Raw genomic sequence first — 18,382 nt, forward strand, 5'->3', positions numbered from 1 at the left:
AGCGATTGATTTCTTGCACCTCTCTATCTCACTATACTCAATGCCACCCCATTGAAATTGCTTGTTTATTTTTTTAATCAACACTTAAAGGACAACTGTAGTGAGTTATGTGGAGGCTGTCCTATTTATTTCCTTCAAACAAAACCAGTTTCTATTTGGTTGCAGTAGTGTCTGAATAACACCAGAAACAAGCATGCAGATAATGTCATAAACACATGATCTGCATATGCAGAGTCTACGGCTAAAAGTATTAGAGGCAGAAGATCAGCAGGGCTGCCAGGCAACTGGTATTGCTTAAAAGGAAATAAATATGACAGCCTCCACATACCTCTCGCTACAGTTTAGTACTTTAAATAGGAACTTTTATATTAGGATTGAACTTTATTCCTATCAGTAGCTGAATCCCCCTTTCCCTCACATGAGAAACCTTTACCTTTTCTCTAATACATCATCCGGTACATCTGTGTGGCTGATATTGTGGTGAAACCCCTCCCACAGTGTGATGTCATGACCAGGGTCTTGGCCGTTCTGTAAACCTCATTGCGTTGTGAGAAATTACGTTTTGTTTTTTTCCAACAGCCAAGCAAGCAATATCTCCCTCTGTGCATAGAACTCTCAGTAAATGGACATTCCATACAGATCACCTGGCAGAACAAAAGCTGTCACCATCGGTGATAAATTTCAGAATGTAAATCGGGGAGAAGAAAGATTTTATAATAGGCAAAGACTGACTAAATCTATAAATGAATGTTGTAAACAATAAGTTCTCATGTTATGTAAAATTTTGGAAGTTGAGTCCTGAAGAAGGCAAGTAGTACTCAGAAAGATAATCCTTCAAGAGATTAGTGTTGGTGCAAATACAGAGAAACAAACTCAATCTTGATGGGTGTCCTAGATAGCTCAGCAGTATTGTGCTGGTCCAGTGCTCTGTGGGGCTGGATGTGGATACAGGATGAATACATTTGCAGCACATGCGCCTCCAGATTTCACTAAAAGCAATTGGTGGCAGTTCAGGATAATTTTAGGACTATGCAGAATGCTAGTGTGGTTTTTTTTTGTTTTGTTTTTTTCCAAGGAATTTATTTAAAAAAATGTATTTTAACATACAGTGGAGGAAATAATTATTTGACCCCTCACTGATTTTGTAAGTTTGTCCAATGACACAGAAATGAAGTCTCAGAACAGTATCATTTCAATGGTAGGTTTATTTTAACAGTGGCAGATAGCACATCAAAAGGAAAATCGAAAAAATAACCTTAAGTAAAAGATAGCAACTGATTTGCATTTCATTGAGTGAAATAAGTTTTTGAACCCCTACCAACCATTAAGAGTTCTGGCTCCCACAGAGTGGTTAGACACTTCTACTCAATTAGTCACCCTCATTAAGGACACCTGTCTTAACTAGTCACCTGTATAAAAGACACCTGTCCACAGAATCAATCAATCAAGCAGACTCCAAACTCTCCAACATGGGAAAGACCAAAGAGCTGTCCAAGGATGTCAGAGACAAAATTGTAGACCTGCACAAGGCTGGAATGGGCTACAAAACCATTGGCAAGAAGCTGGGAGAGAAGGTGACAACTGTTGGTGCGATTGTTCGAAAATGGAAGGAGCACAAAATGACCATCAATCGACCTCGCGCTGGGGCTCCACGCAAGATCTCACCTCGTGGGGTGTCAATGGTTCTGAGAAAGGTGAAAAAGCATCCTAGAACTACACGGGAGGAGTTAGTGAATGACCTCAAATTAGCAGGGACCACAGTCACCAAGAAAACCATTGGAAACACATTACACCGCAATGGATTAAAATCCTGCAGGGCTCGCAAGGTCCCCCTGCTCAAGAAGGCACATGTGCAGGCCCGTCTGAAGTTTGCCAATGAACACCTGAATGATTCTGTGAGTGACTGGGAGAAGGTGCTGTGGTCTGATGAGACCAAAATAGAGCTCTTTGGCATTAACTCAACTCGCTGTGTTTGGAGGAAGAAAAATGCTGCCTATGACCCCCAAAACACCGTCCCCACCGTCAAGCATGGGGGTGGAAACATTTTGCTTTGGGGGTGTTTTTCTGCTAAGGGCACAGGACAACTTAATCGTATTAACGGGAAAATGGACGGAGCCATGTATCGTGAAATCCTGAACGACAACCTCCTTCCCTCTGCCAGGAAACTGAAAATGGGTCGTGGATGGGTGTTCCAGCACGACAATGACCCAAAACATACAGCAAAGGCAACAAAGGAGTGGCTCAAGAAGAAGCACATTAAGGTCATGGAGTGGCCTAGTCAGTCTCCGGACCTTAATCCAATAGAAAACCTATGAAGGGAGCTCAAGCTCAGAGTTGCACAGAGACAGCCTCGAAACCTTAGGGATTTAGAGATGATCTGCAAAGAGGAGTGGACCAACATTCCTCCTAAAATGTGTGCAAACTTGGTCATCAATTACAAGAAACGTTTGACCTCTGTGCTTGCAAACAAGGGTTTTTCCACTAAGTATTAAGTCTTTTATTGTTAGAGGGTTCAAAAACTTATTTCACTCAATGAAATGCAAATCAGTTGCTATCTTTTAAGGTTATTTTTTCGATTTTCCTTTTGATGTGCTATCTGCCACTGTTAAAATAAACCTACCATTGAAATACTGTTCTGAGACTTTTCATTTCTTTGTCATTGGACAAACTTACAAAATCAGTGAGGGGTCAAATAATTATTTCCTCCACTGTACTTCAAAAGGTATCTTGAGGATCCCCAGTGTACCCGGTACTCTAATTGTGATTGACACTTTATTGAGACTTTCATAATATAATATGGGGGAAAAGCAATTTGTGCTTTTGCAGCTAGAACAATATATCTTTAATCCCTGTGGAAGGGAGAGGTTACACATGATGGTGACCCATGCTTCTTGTATGATACTTTGTTGAACAAGCATTATTAATAGCTGGAATATATATAGCTGCTGTATGAAAATAAAAATGGAGATATTACCAGTGGACACATGATTTCAATGACCTTTCTGACATGAAGTTTCATAAACAAATACTGGCCTTGTAAATACCAAGTTTGTGTTGACAATGCAATCTGTTCAAGCAGTTCTGGTGCGGATCTGGCAGTTTTCTTAGATGCTTGAAAATCTCGCTACTTATGGAAACCGTTCTGATCTTTTCTCTGAAACTCCAGTTTCCTGCTTGCAGGCAAGCTACTACAGTGAACTGGCATTGAATCCGAGCCTCTGTAGTAGCTTTTCTGTCTTTCAAGTCACCTCACAAGATACTCTACTGCTGAAAATGCCATTGTAACAAATGTAGTTGTTCGGCAGTTATGAACACATCCTCACTTTCTGGTATTTGAATGAATAGACAGTAAACACCTGACTGAATGCTGCAGGAAGCATGCCTGGTTTACCTCAACGCTGGTGACCTGATCAGGGTCTAATATGGAAAAGGTGCATGTACACCACACCCATCATCGTGTTCATCTGTATAGATTTCCTTTCAGCAACAGAAATCACCTCATTAAGTAAGTGTAGACCTCTTTACGGCTTCATGTTGGTTTTTTTTCTGGAAGTCTCACACATTCATGCTAACTGTGGCTGTGTTATGAGTAATGTAGTGCCAGCCACATATTCAGAGTGTCAGTTTTTACAAGTTCATTAGATAAATGCGACTCTGTCAGAGTCCCTGCCCCTAAGCACTTAAAACCTGTTCAGCTTTGGGAGAGGCTGGCTGAAGTCTGAGGGATAAACCTGAGCATTCAAAGTACAGTATAATGCAGAGATTTTTTTTTTCTGGAAAGGGATGGGTTGAGCTTTGGTTTTCCATTACTTACATGCATTTATTCTTTGGAAGGTAAAGCTTTGGTAACTATGATTTTGATGAATTTCAGAAATGGAGCCAGCTGTAGGTTATGGCTTCCAGCATAAGACACTCCTGCTAGAGTTGTATTTCCCCTTGCAGTGGTAGCACTATAAAAGGCTTTGTTTAATTTTTAGATTCCCGTTGTAATTTTTGCCATGTCTGTGTTGTAGTACAATTGCAGGTTTAGCTGCTTTTATGACTTATTAATGCATTTACTCACATTCCCTTTCTGCCCAGGAGCCCTGCACTCCCACTCACTGCAGGGAATCAGCCACCATACAGGGAATGAGGTAAGAGGGTGGGCCACTAGGTTCTTTTCATTGCATAGAGGGAGTGAGACAAGACCAGAAAAGAGAACTTTCTTGACAGGAAATGACAGGGAGGGAACAAAACCCCCTGAACAGAATGACTGACAGGCTTGGCTTTTAATTGGTACTGGAAAGAAGACAATGAGCCTCATGAGCTTTGAGTTCTGTTGTCTGGTGCTCACAGGAGATCCTGAAGAAAAACAGGGCCTAGAGGGCTGTTAACCCCTTCATTGTCCTAGTTACTACTGGCATGTGGCAGAAAAGATGACGTTTTCCTTCTGGCAGCATGTGTATTTGCTACAGGGCATGATGGTCCCTATAGATACCAGTTTAGCTATCTTGCGACCAGCAGGAAATTTTATTAGGATTGACTAGTGGAAATCAGTATGCAATCCATTACAGATCTTGTATATTATGGAGCAGAGGATTTTCAGCTCTTGTTCTTCCACTTCCTTTCCCCCTTGCATTAATTGCGGTATATATTAAAACATGATATCCGCCACCAAATTTGAGGTATTTATAGATCAGTAATGTGCCCTTTGTTTCATTCCTGAGAGTTGCTAACATGTTAACATGGCATTGGTGAATGGGAGCTCTGACCACCTGGAAGCTGCGGAGGGCCCGCCACTCAGAGATCTGATATGTTACACAGGCATCTGGGAGGGGAGCCACAGATCATTGCACCACAGAAAATGGCACATCTGGGTGGGAAGACTTGCTGGGCCATGCAGCTATATCTCTGCTGTCTTTTCCTTGTAGTCTTAAGATGGATGCTAAACAGTTTTGCTTTTATTTGTGTGGTGAACAAGCTAGTAGGAGAGCATTTTTAGCCGACCATTGCCCAAATCTAATGATAGAACACAGACTTTGCCATGGGGGAATCCCTCATTTTGCTGTGAGGTGCCAAGCCGCTGAGCAGAAGTACATTTGGATATGGAAAAGGGGGAGAACCGGGGTAGCAAAGGGTAAAAGGGAGCAAAGATTACTATGGAAACTAGTTTCTGCCTCACTGATGCATCTTGTAAATCCATTTAGAAGCCAGAAAGTGGGTGGGTAGAGAGCACATCAATTGAGGCCGGTGTGTGAAAGAGAAGAGAGCTCAAGTGTGTCTGTAAGGGGGTGCCTAGTGAATAAGCGCAGGGAGCCGAGGCACAAAGACATCTCGGCCTGTCCCTTGTCTTGGACAGTCCATTAAGAGTCACCCTTTAACCCTAGACAATAGCGCTATACTTGTCTCAAGTATATAAGCCCATTCATTCTTCCCATCCTGGCTTCAGGGTGGGGTTTTTTTTAATTAGCAGGGATGGTGTGCGGTTCTCACAGTAAAGATACTCTCCGCCCCTGTTGTGTACCTCATTGGCATAAAAATTCTAGTTCAAGCTGATGGCAGTGTAGAAGGAGTAGAGCAGTGTCTACCTTACAGGCTCCATCATATTTTAACAGATCGCCTCATTGATCATTATTAATCTTGCAGTGATATAGTGAGACATAAGTTTATCACATTTTTTTTTTTCTAAATTATCCTAAGTCTGTAGTGTTTGTTGCTAGTGGTGACTAAAGCGATGTACTCACCATCCAGTGACATCCCCTTGATGACGGTCGTTAAAGGGAACCCCAAGGTGAGAGGGATATGGAGGCTTCCATATTTATTTCCTTTTAACAATACCAGTTGCCTGGCAGTCCTACTGATTCTGTGTATCTAATACTTTCAGCCACAGACCCTGAACAAGCATGCAGCAGATCAGGTACTCTGACTCAGCTGACTCAGGTTTTACTGGATTAACCATATGCTTGTTCCAAGGTTTTGACTTAGACACTACTTATGCCAAGAAAAGATCAACCGGGCTGACAGGCAACTGGCATTGTTTGCAAGGAAATAAATATGGCAGCCTCCATATTCCTCACGTTGGGTTCACTTTAAGCGACACCGCTTCCCGCTCACGACGCTACACAACTTGCGCGAATGGGAAGTAAGTGATCACAGTACTTTGCACAGAGTCGTCGAGTATCTAAACAATCCAATCCGCTGTGTCGGGGGGGGGGGGGGGGGGGGGGTGCGCAACATCGTTTAACATAATTATGTTAAACCATGTTCCCCAATGTTGGGTAAGATCGCCGCAAATATTGCCTCATGGGTATGAGGCTTAATGTGCAGTATGTTTATATTGCTAGTTGATCTTGCAGCTCTCTTCTGCCTATTGCATCACATTTTCAGGCTCCCAGATAGACTGAGTGCTACAATCCATATTCACAACCGATTATTTCGACGAGATGTGCTTAAACGGTTTATGCTCTCCTGAATTTGGCAAGTTTTGTTGATTGGTTCTCAGGGTGGTGGGTTGATGAATGGTAGATATAGATCAGTTATATGGCGGTTCTAGTCATGTTGTTCTGCACTGTGCCATACAAATCGTTGTAGACTGCGCCTCCAGCACATTTTTGCTGAAAATCTCTTCAAGATTTGTGGCTGCTGTGTGGCAGGTTGATGGATATTGATATCATTGATAGGTGTTGAAACACATGCAGCAATAAGGAAATTGAGTTAAAGGAAAGATCAATCAATGGGCAGAGTGGACCGGTATCTACACATGTATGGACAACGTGGGATTGTCATCTTCACTCCATACCGAATTTACAACATAGCTTACTAGGCTAGTGCTTTATAAATGTGCTAAGATTCTAGACCTGTAAGATTTTTGAATGAAAATGTGTCTTGCATCAGACTTCTCAAAACTTTTAAAAAGCAATTGTGATATTTGTGTAGCAGCCAGAAATGGCCACGAGGGAGAAGCTATGCTCTACATTAGAACATTGATGTATGGCAGCATTGTAGCACTTTCTGACAGTCTCTGGAAACTGCAGTGATCCTGGGTGCTAATAAGAACAGGATGTTTGAGACTAGAAGTTTTCCTAACAAATCTCCATGGTACAGTCAGTTTTCTGGCACAACAGGTCCCCAGTGTTTCCTCTGCCAGTCAGAAACCTCATATACAAACTGCTGCAGTAACACCAGCCTTGCAAGGGGGGGGAAGCCTTATTTGCTGTGATCAGCACTGCCAGAGTAAAGGTGCTAGTCATCAAGGCATATAATGGGATTCTCCCTAATACATTGGATGTGGCTTATGGTCACGGTTAGGTTGTCTGCTGATCAGTAGGTTTCCATCACACCTCCATACCAGTTGTGTATAAGCAGTGTCTGCACAATGTCTGTTTGGCATATCTCAACTAAACAAGCAGCCTTCTGCGAACACACACTTGTGCTTGGCTCCTACCGACAGTCAAGATATTAATCAAGGCATTTTAATATGCATCTGTGTGGTGTGTTTAAAGGGCAGTGCCACTCTAGTACATATTTTTGTAACCATGTCAGTCTGCAGCTGTAATAACATGAGTCTTGGTGTTTATTGCCCAGAGTTCTGTCTTTGTCTCATTGGCTCGGAAGTCTGCACAAAGCAGAAAGTAAATTTCAATTGCTCACTTCATGCCCCTAAAACTTTGCTAGGCTTTCTGCAGTGAGACATTCCTTCCACAGGGGGAAGTGGAGTCTTCATGAGGATACTGGCTTTGTGTATGCTAGGGTTGGGCGTAAACTGTCCCATCTCAGTAACTGCTGACAACTAGGTGAGGTAGCACTGACCTATCACTGTGGTGGAGCTTAAGATTCTGTTAGCTGCAGCAAGCTATTTTCTATTCTAGGCACCTGTTTGGATTTTGAATTACCAGTAATCGCCGCACATTTTCTTCAAGAAGCCACCTGCACTGTTCTTACATGGTCAATGGAATAGAAATCTGTCAGACCAGTCTGCGGCAAGCATAACACATGTGTAGACCACCACCACATGTATAGACCACAGACATATTTTACAAAGAACATGACATTCACACCACTCTGTCCTTTAGAGGTGCTTACAATCTAGCCTGACTAGCACACTCTAGGACCAATTAACCAGAGTACGTAAAATGTGTTTATAGATCAGAGTGTTGGTATCTTCATAAACTCTTGTCGTCATTTTGTCATGGCTCTCCAGTTTGTTGATAACCACACTTTAACAAGAACATTTGCTGTTTGAAATGACCAGATAATGTTATTTTTATAGACTTTCAAACAACATATACAACATCTGATGTTTTTGTTTTAACTATATAATACAGTATAAAGTATTCAGTCCCAGAGGTGAGGTATGGGAAGGTGTAGAGATGCAGGAACCATGACCATTTCACCCTTAACTCTTCTGCATAGATCCTTGTAACTACAAAAGGGAAAAATGTCTGCAGTCCCATTTAATATGATGGATGTAATGGAGGTTATATGTTCTCCATGTGTTTGCATGGGTTTCGTTTTTGGGTACTCCGGTTTTCCTTCCACATCTCAAAAATGTACAGAAGTTAACTAGTTCCACTCAAGAATTGAGTGTAGACTACAATAGAAACATAAGGCGATGACTGACCATGGTAGGGATATTCGACTGTGAGCTCCCCTGAGGGACCGTTAGTGACATGGCTACGGAAGATGTCAGCACTATATAAATACACATTAATAATAATCGGAAATTCTGGTGATGGTCCTCAGCACTTGTGGCTTCAGTTTGTATAGTAATTTCACAAGTAACAGGTGTCCTGTGTGTCATCTCCAGTCAGGGGGCTGTTACCTGGTCACACTGTAGGTGAAAGATGAAAAGGGTGAATGATCTCTCTAGTTATTCTTTGAGATTTAGTGAGTCTTTGTTCATATTCATCTTTTGCCCTGTTGCCAACCAGCTTCTCAGTCCCACCCCCCTGTGCCAGTCTTTGTGCGGCTGAATGGACGAGGAATGTAAGCCGCATTACACAGCTTTGATCGTTAACTTCCCCACTTCATCAGGATAAGGGGAGTTGTGGGGACTTGAGAGGGGTGCTTGTTTAGGCTCTCTCATATGCAAATGATGGGCATTGAGAGCTGTGGAACGTAATGAGATAACACGGCTTTAGAGACCCCAGCACAATCATGGAAATCCTAAAACAAAAGCCAAGCCAGGACGTGAAAGGGATTTTGTCAGGCAGAGACTGGGGGTGATCCTTGTTCTCCCCCTCCCGACACACACACACAACAGATTTCTTTCCCACCCCCAAAGGAGCCAAAAGCCCTAAGGATGTGTCATTATACTGTTTTAATATTCATGAACTTGTCAGGCATAGGTTCCATCCTGGCAACTTTCACAACTTCTGACTGTTGTGCATGATTTAGCTGTTTTTCCCTTTTCTATTTAACCATGTCTGCTCTGCAATGCAGTGTGAAGACCAGCTGGATTGCTCGGGGTTTGATAGTACGAGACCACAGATCCTTCACAGTCCTAAGCATTGCCACCCTTCTGAGATTTCACCTTCTCTACAGTTATGTCAGCATGCTTTTTGTGGGCTTTTTTCCTGGCCGTGTTCTGCACTCATGTCCACCCATATCGCCCCACACGTTACATACACATATTTATCACACAGCTTGTGAATCTTGCCTGGTAACAAAGCAATTCTTGTTTACCCAACTTGCAGGGATCATTTTTCAGACCTCACAAATCCCCTCTTCACCTTTCCCATCAGAAAACACCTCTCTGAACAATAAGAAAATTGGGGCCTGCCACCTGATAGCTCTCCCAAGGAACTGGGGAGAAAGGAATGTGGTGAGCTCGCTGGCTCCTGTGAGACAGCCTTTGTGCTGTGTGTCTGAATTTGCTGGGGGACGCCCTGCCGAGGCTTTATCCTTTTCCCCGGAGTCTGCAATATATATGTTTATGTGGAGAAATATAGCTTTTATATAAAGCAGAAGACTCCTCCAGGCCTTCACTTTCTGCCAACAAAGTAAAATATTAACCACTTCTTTTTCTACAAGACAAAGCTTTATGGCCACTCTATAGGATTTGAGTTGCAGGAGTCGGGCATTTGTCTGCCCTTTCCTGCGTGTTGCATCATAAATTCAGCAATAACTTGCTTTTCATTAAGCTTCTATTTTATGATTCAAAAGTGTACATCAGTTTATGGACTAGATTCTTGTTCTTGTGTAGCAGTTGCCATATAAAGTACAGCATTTTTTTACTGTCGCAGCTCCCAGCATGGCTCCCACAGCCCGCTGACCAGCAGATACAGTGCAGCCATTTTCATTCTAATGCTGGTTGAAAGTCACCTTTCATGGTAGTTCCTTTTGTGTGTTTGTGAATATGGATAATTACGTACCCATATGATTATCCAGTTGCATTAGGAGTGCCTGTTACACCAGATCTTTTCTCTAACCATTGTATGAACTCTCACCTTAGCCATCATCACACTGATCCATCTAAAGTGACAGAACAAAAGAATGCAAGGAGAGGAAGTGGAAGGGTCGCTATTACATATTATGTCTGCCATGGGAGGAGCATTCTGCTCGAGTCCTGATGTGTGGCACGCATCATCCTGCCACCTCAGGAATACAGAGATTGCCACTAAGAGATTGGAAAGCCACATGCCACAGTCTTCTTGTACAAAATATATGCAGTTGTATACGTAGTGTGAAGAAGCCCCAGCAAGACAGTCTGTTCGTATAATATTTATCTGGGTTGATGTTGGAACAGGCTGCTACACACCACACAGCTGTAACAATCTAATCGACAGTCATTCACTTTCATTGGAAGCTCAGTTCAACTGCAGCAAAAGATTTTGGACCGTTCAATAGACTAAGTGTTAGATCAATGAAAAATGCTGTTGGCCTGGACAGAAAATCTGTGTCAGATGGATGGTAGATAAATCGCTTTGTACGGCACTGAGCAGGAAGTTAAAAACGTTGATCCATTTTGAGTTGCTTTGAAAATTTGACCAAAATCTAAGTGCATGTTGTAGTATGATTTCTCCTTCCTTTAATCTGTTTTCCCATTTGATTCCCTGCAGATTCCGACTATCTGCTGAAAACAGATTTGGCCCAAATGTCAGATTGATTTAACCCAGATTTTGATGAGAAAGATATGGAAAATCTTGGTCGTTTGTGGTGGGGCAGGAGTGGTGGTCGATCGATAGGCCATAGCAGCTACAGTTTGATGGTATATATGTCATCACTGATTCAGGGTTACTTTGCACACAGACTTTTACTTGTGTTTGTTTGAAAAACTTAAAGTATTTAAAAAAAATAAATTCTGTGATGGGAGTCGACTGAAAATGCTTTTTGTGGTAGGAATCGATTCCATTCTGAATCGATCTCTATCAGAGGAACCAATCATTTTGCCACAGCAGGTGGCGATCTATAAATGTGCTGGTAATACAAAATACATATTTAGAACCCTTTATTGTCGTGCGTGTGTGTGTGCGCAGAATGTCAAAATGTCGCCGTAGTGATCCTACATGAGGATGGTTTTATGGGTAAAAATAATTCCGAGTTGATGCAAGTGATGTAAATTTTGTATTCAAACGTTTGCATCTTGGGAATGGAACAATCTAATTCCGTTAAGGTGGAATTCAATTGGTCCATTTTAAAGCTGCATACATTTGCATGCAACATTTGCATCTCATTAACCATCCCTACTCCTTAAAGTGAATCTCCGGACTAAAAATCTACTCAGAAAAACTGAAAATGCTTGGTATTTCTTTACCAGTTTCACAGCATCAGAACTTTGTTTTTCTTACCAAAGCATCATTTTTTGCTGTATTTTTATCTAAGCTCCACCCATCAAAGAAAAAAAGCCCGGGCTTTTTTCCCCGATGCTGTGCAGAGCATGATGGGATTTGCTATGTTGTTGTTCACGTTGCTTAGCAACTGGGAGGGGTGATCAGGACACAGGACAGTTGGAACTGTGTATCATACTCCCTCTCACCTCATTACAGCCAAAAAGATGGCTGCCATCATGAAATCAAACATTTGCCTGTTCTTTTAAAACAGGGTGGGTAAGAGATTATATTGCCTATCTATTTTAAATAACAGAAGTAATGTAACTTAATGAAAGTATGTTTGTTTAGGCGGAAGTTCCTCTTTAAACATGCTGAGATCTGGACTTCAAAATCAGCAGTATGTACAGTGGGCTTGGGATTGTTCACAGTAGTGTTGAAACATTAGCCAAACACTTCAAACTTCAATAACTTGTATTTATCCACCTGCACTGCAAAAATCTAATTATGCATTTTGTGTCTTAATAATTTCACAGCTCTCCAGCAGCGCAAAACTGAGCTTTTGATATTTCTTCTTTAACAAACGCATTTAAAGCCTTTACCTTTACATAGATGGGAAGGTAGGATACTCACCAGGCATATCTAAGCGAATGAGAGCATTTCCGTGCCTGAAGTGTGCATTTAAGCATGAAGTGAAAGTACCATTATTCTCTACTGGAGCAGGTCTGACTGGAAAATCGCTTTTTTATTTTTTAATGCTATCAGAGCTGCCAGTAATTATATAGAGCATTTTGATAATCAAATGGTTAAATATTTAACAAGGTGCATTGCATGGTAAACATCTTTCTTGTACTGTAAATCTGAGGAAATCATTAGTCAAACAAACATTGCCATGGATGAATAAAGAGTTCCAGACACAACGCAATATATTGATTTTTCTAAGCTAGAAGAGACTTGCAAAGTGCAGAATGAACATTTATAATGGACCAATTTATGTTTGTTCCTGTTGTAATGGTTTGGTAAGCCTGCAAATGACTAGAGTCTCCACATGCAGTTCAACTTTGCGGGATTAGGTGTATACAGACAATTGAACATTCAGGCAGCGCTACAAACATTCTCGGCTGTATTTAGTTGCTTTGTGTTTTGGATGTTAGTATTTATTTGGCTTGGCTGTGTTTAATGGAAAATGAGCAATTTAACTAGTGCACAATAGGACATTTTTGGTGTTTAAGCAAACGCAAATTGCCTCAAAATTAAGTACATACTGATGCCATAATCTGCACAGACTCCAGTGACGTGGCACTGTTAAACGTGGTCAGAATGCGTCAGTCTCCACATTTTTTCCCTCAATTCAGGGTGTTTTTAACCACTTCGTTACCAGCTGTATCTGGCCCCTTAATGATCAGAAACCAATTATATGAAAAAGTGGTTCCAACAACATCAAGCCGCACGGATTCGCCACTACTGCTGATCGAGCCGCTCTCCCGTCACTGCTTACTCATTCTGCCATCGCTAAGACTGCAGAGCTCTGTGAGCCAGTCAAGAGCCTATTTCATTGGCTCCTGACCCTGTAATCAATGTGAGCCAATGAGCGGCACAATCGATGGGAAAGTTGAAATCTACGCCCTGGCAGGGATAACCACTCCTAAACATGGCGTAGATTTCAACTAGTGCAGCCAGAAGTGGTTAAAGGGAACTTTAAGTGAGGGGCATATGGAGGCTGCCATAATGATATCCTGGTGATCCTCTGCTACTAATACTCTTAGCCATAAACCCTAAACAAGCATGCAAATCAGATGTACAGTATCTGCGAAAAATTCTGACAATTAACTGTGTGCTTGTTTCAGGTGTGTGATTCAGACACTAGTGGAGCCAAAGAGATCAACAGAACTGCTAAGCAATTGGTTTTGTTTAAAAGGAAGTAAATATAGCAGCCATTATATACCTCTTGCTTCAGGTTCCCTTTACTTATTGATGCTCTTTGGGGAAAGATTTTACTTCTGTACATTTTACTTACAGCAGAAGATGTGAGTACTTTTGTAAAGTGATACCTGCACTTTACACAAGAAAAACGGGTAAATGCAAATTACTAAAACACACATTTTATTGATTTCCAGCTCTTTTCAGGCCAAAAAGCTCTCTTCTGTTTTTCAGATCAGGCCTGTCAGCAAGCTGACACCTTTGTACTTAATTATTACTGAGTAAACACATTTTTGCTGTGGCTTAATTCTGTTACGGAAAACAAATTGGTGCATAGAAACCAATCAATAATTGAGAAGTCGTGTTTTTGAGCCATGCATTTAGACACTGTTTATGAGTAAATGGCCTTATCAGAAGAATGACACGTTGATCTGGAGAGTGGACAGCAGCCACACTAATATCTCCTGGGTAAAATAAGCAGGGCTCTCAGGAGACCTGTGCTAGTGTACAGCAGCGAACACTACATTGCATTAGACTTATGCACATAGTGCTTCTATAACTTCCTATGCAAGACGTCTTTTTGATCTGTGTTTATCTTTTTTGCCAATGTTCATCATAATATATAGTCACAGTGCAGGGCACCATAACCTGTAGGCCCCACAGCAGCAGCCCTTCCTGCTACAGATATGGTAATGCCCAGTCGCAACATTCTCTGACCACTAGAGGTCACTTCTGTCTACCCTTGTAAACCATGTTGAATAACATTTCAGTAATGGGTCAGTACATGAACATTTCAAAAAATGTGAGTTCATGCTTAAGCTTTATTGGAAAAATGGCTTCCAATTTTACACCTAATGCTCCCAGAGAAGTCTTTTGCATCCTGTGTTTTTAAGTAAAGACCTGATTTTGACTGAACCTCATAAGCTGACTGAAGTAGCACTAAAGGCTGCTTTTATGAACAGCTGCAGCTTTACAAACTAGGTATGTTGTATTTGAAAAACTATTGGAGATCTTACTGCTATCGTATGTTGAGGTTTCTCGTCAGTTTCCTGTTCCTGGGACCTCCTTGGAGCTTTGTGGCTTTATATGAACACTGTTAGTTGCATAGATGAGGGACTGCTATAAAAACTAGTGAGGGATTCTACATTTTTCTCACTCTACAAAGGTGTTTAATTTGTTGCCATCTCTCTCGCTCTTGTAGAGATTTCTCTAGTTCCTATCGGGACAGAAAATGATAAAAATTCTCAATGGTGGAGAAAGGATAGCAGTACACATTTTTTGCCATTTTCCTTGCCTTCCAAGTATTTTTTTTTTCCATTTAGGTTTAAATTCTGAACTTTGGCTTTTGTTAGTTCTTGAGTCCTAACGGCATGAGCCGATGGAGTCAGAACACCACCTGCGCTCCAGATTCAACATGCGTAAAATGCGGAGAATAAAGACAACATTTTTTGCAGTGGGGAAAAGTGAGTTAGCAGTGAGATTGTATAAAATGTTTTCACCTTAGTTTCTGCTAGTTTCCATTGGACAGCTCTGTTACTGGGCTACAGACATGCTGAAACCGGGTGGTTCTGAATGTAAATCTGGTAATTCAGGGAAATAAAAGTATTCCCATATTTGCTCATGAACCAGTATAGGAGTAATTTCTTGGTCACATGAAGCAGAATATTAGCAAATACCTTCTATTTTAGGAGGCAAAAATTGTATTTAGCATGTTACATTTTAATAACAAGTAGTCTCTGTTGTACACTTCATTTTATGGATTTGCAGAGTTTGAAATGCTTGCCACGTGCAGACCTGTGCTGTCACGTAGTGCTAGCTCCCGAAAGTTGCAGGTTGTGTCTGGAAATTCAGGTTTACAAATTGCTGTATTGGGCTATAAACGCTAGCTGGAGCACAACCCGGGCTTCAGACACACAGGTGAATCACCCTGCTGCATGTCTACGCCTGTAGGCCTTACTGTCTGCAACCTGACACATTCTCCCTTTCCCTCCACCAAATGCACCTCAGGACAGAGAAACTGGTAACCTTATAGGTGGCCATAAATTACATCTGAAAGATAGTTTGGGGGGGTCAAATCCATCTGAGGCCTACAGTCAGTTTTTGTTTTCTATTTTATCACCATTTCCTTTTTTACCTGACCTACTTGGAGCTACACAGAGGTTATGCATGTCTCATTGCTACTTTTCTGTGGGACGCCAGCTGCCTGTAGAGCCTGGGGCAGGCACACACACCCAGTCTCCCCACAGGTTTTGTTCATGTTGGGTGCTGTCCAAATGCCAATCCCCACCACACATGCCTACAGCACTCAGCTTGTGCGTTCTCTGCTGCTACTTCCTTGCTGTTGGCTTTTAATGTTCCAAATAGTCTCATTTCATTTCTTGGATCATTCTTTTCTCTGACCCATCCCTTCCACTCTTCCTGTGACAGCCTGCAGTAGCACATATGAGATCAAGGAATGCTGAAGAGTGTAATGAGATAGCAGGAGGTGTCACAGAATGTGGGAAGTGTCTGAAGGTGTGATCGCATTATAATAGATTGAGATTAAAAAGTGATTGCTGAAGCTGTAGTCAGAATGTGTAGGTGTTGAAACTTGAAAGAACGTAATTAATTTATGATCTAATGGAGCATTTCTTTCCTTTGCAGGTTTATTCCAGGAAAGGGTTTGATTATACATCCAGCGATCGGAGACCGATTGGACATTATTTGCCCCAAGGGGGAGCCATCGCGGCCTTATGAGTATTACAAGCTGTACATGGTGCGCAAAGAACAAGCAGAGTCCTGCAGCACGGTTATGGATCCCAATGTGTTGGTTACATGCAACCAGCCAGATAAAGAATTCCGCTTCACCATCAAATTCCAGGAGTTCAGCCCAAACTACATGGGCCTTGAATTTAGGAAAAACCAGGACTATTACATTACATGTGAGTGTACCTGCAGTTGCAAGAGTGTAACAGCACAAGTGAAATTGTGATGTATACTAAGTCTAAAGCAGACTGGAAGTTGCAGTAAAACTGTGGGGCCTCATGACTACCACTGTGCCATTGCTGCACACATAAAAGTGTAGGGTTCAATCAAAACTGTAAACCTTTTATTTGCTGGGCAGGAAGTTCTTGCTTCTGTATCCATCCTAGGATGCAGGGATGGGCAGTGCTTCATATAGTCAGGGTGTGGGCAGTGATCACACTCCAGGCAGAACTACTCACTGGAAACCAAATTCCCATTCCAGAATGCAGCAGTAACGTACTTCCTCTTTCTTCAGTCCAGGCTGGAGAAAGAAGCAGGCACGTCTTTTCAGGGCTGTGGAGTCGGAGCTATTTTGGGTACCCGGAGTCGGTGGTTTCATAAACTGAGTCGGAAGATTTTTGTACCGACTCCACAGCCCTGCTTCTTTGCGAGTCAAATTATGGTTGAGTAAGAATTTTATTAATCATGGCAGCTTTTATTTCTGCAGTTGTGTGTCCAATCAGATCCTTCAGTTTTGACTTGGTGAACCCACCTGTGAATTAGAATAAACCTGTTGTACCAGTTATTATTTTTCTTTTTGTATGTGGGAAATCTAAAACTAGTCTGAGCTGTAAATTGTGCCCACTCTTTCCTCACTCACTAAGCTTCTGCTATTGGCCATCTGTCAAGTGATACTGGTGAGATGAGTTGTGGGCTCTAAATGGAAAGACAAGACACAGAACATTTATACTTTACTTTTTTCCTGGCAGACTCAAAGCACAAGAGCTGCAGCCACTAGGGTGTGCTCAATAGGCAGTAGCAGAGTTGGGGAGTCTTGCCCAAGGTCTCCTTACTGAATAGGTGCTGGCTTATTGAACAGGAAGAGCCAAAAGGGATTTAAACTGAAAAATGTAAATTTAAAGTGCCCGTGCTATTCATATGAATCCACAGTTGTCCTAAAATTAGAGTGGTTAATGAAAGAACAGTTGTGTTTAGCTATCCTGAATCTAACCTTCCTCTGTACAAACACATTAAGGGTGCAAGGAAATTTTGCTAGATCATTATTGTAATGTAGCTCAATCTAGGCTCTAGACTGACTGCTGCAGACTTCCCAGGTGATCACTTCTACTAATGTAGCTCAGTCTAGCCTGACTGCTGCTGACTTCCAGGAGATCACTGCACTCCCTCCCATCTGATGTAATGCTGGATACACACGGTGCGTTCCCGCACTCGATTCCCGGCCGCTCAATTTTTTCTGACCTGTCCGATTCCCGTTTCAATGGATCGCTAGGTCAATTTGGCATACTTTAATGAGAATCATCGAAACGTAATCGGAAATGCTTGGAAATAATCGAGCGGCTGGGAATCAGGCTGGGCATCGAGTGCGGGAACGCACCGTGTGTACCCAGCATAATACGTTCTCTGAGCTCCTGCTAGGAAAAGGTGGAATTAATGAAGAGTGATGGGGTGACAGCACAGATTACATGGGACCAAGCTGAGTTGACATGCACAGTGCTGCGGCAATGTTGATATGAGCAAAGAAAATGTATTCAGGGTAGGAAACATAATCTGAGCTTTGCTTTAACACGTCTGTTCAGGCTATAACTGTACTCCTGTGCATGAATACACTACAAAACCACTTTAAATATAAGTAATGGGTCCACTGTTCTCTGCAGTGCGGTGCTGGCATAGCTGGTCATTAAATTCTCCTGTATATGAAAAGTTACAGAAAAAGAAAAATACATGAAACCTTTAGGCGGACATTTTAAGAG

The 18,382-nt window shown here is 41.9% G+C and overlaps 1 protein-coding gene across 1 annotated transcript in view; it reads left to right on the top strand.

Annotated features, from left to right (window-relative positions):
- EFNB1 (ephrin B1) overlaps nucleotides 1-18,382 on the top strand; it is a 104,386-nt gene that overhangs the window by 66,623 nt on the left and 19,381 nt on the right. Inside the window, exon 2 of the mRNA XM_068247654.1 lies at nucleotides 16,311-16,588. Within this exon, the coding sequence (XP_068103755.1) occupies nucleotides 16,311-16,588 (278 nt within the window). The remainder of the gene's footprint in view (nucleotides 1-16,310; nucleotides 16,589-18,382) is intronic.

Source organism: Hyperolius riggenbachi, chromosome 8 (assembly GCF_040937935.1).
Source record: "Hyperolius riggenbachi isolate aHypRig1 chromosome 8, aHypRig1.pri, whole genome shotgun sequence".
Lineage (NCBI taxonomy): Eukaryota > Metazoa > Chordata > Amphibia > Anura > Hyperoliidae > Hyperolius > Hyperolius riggenbachi.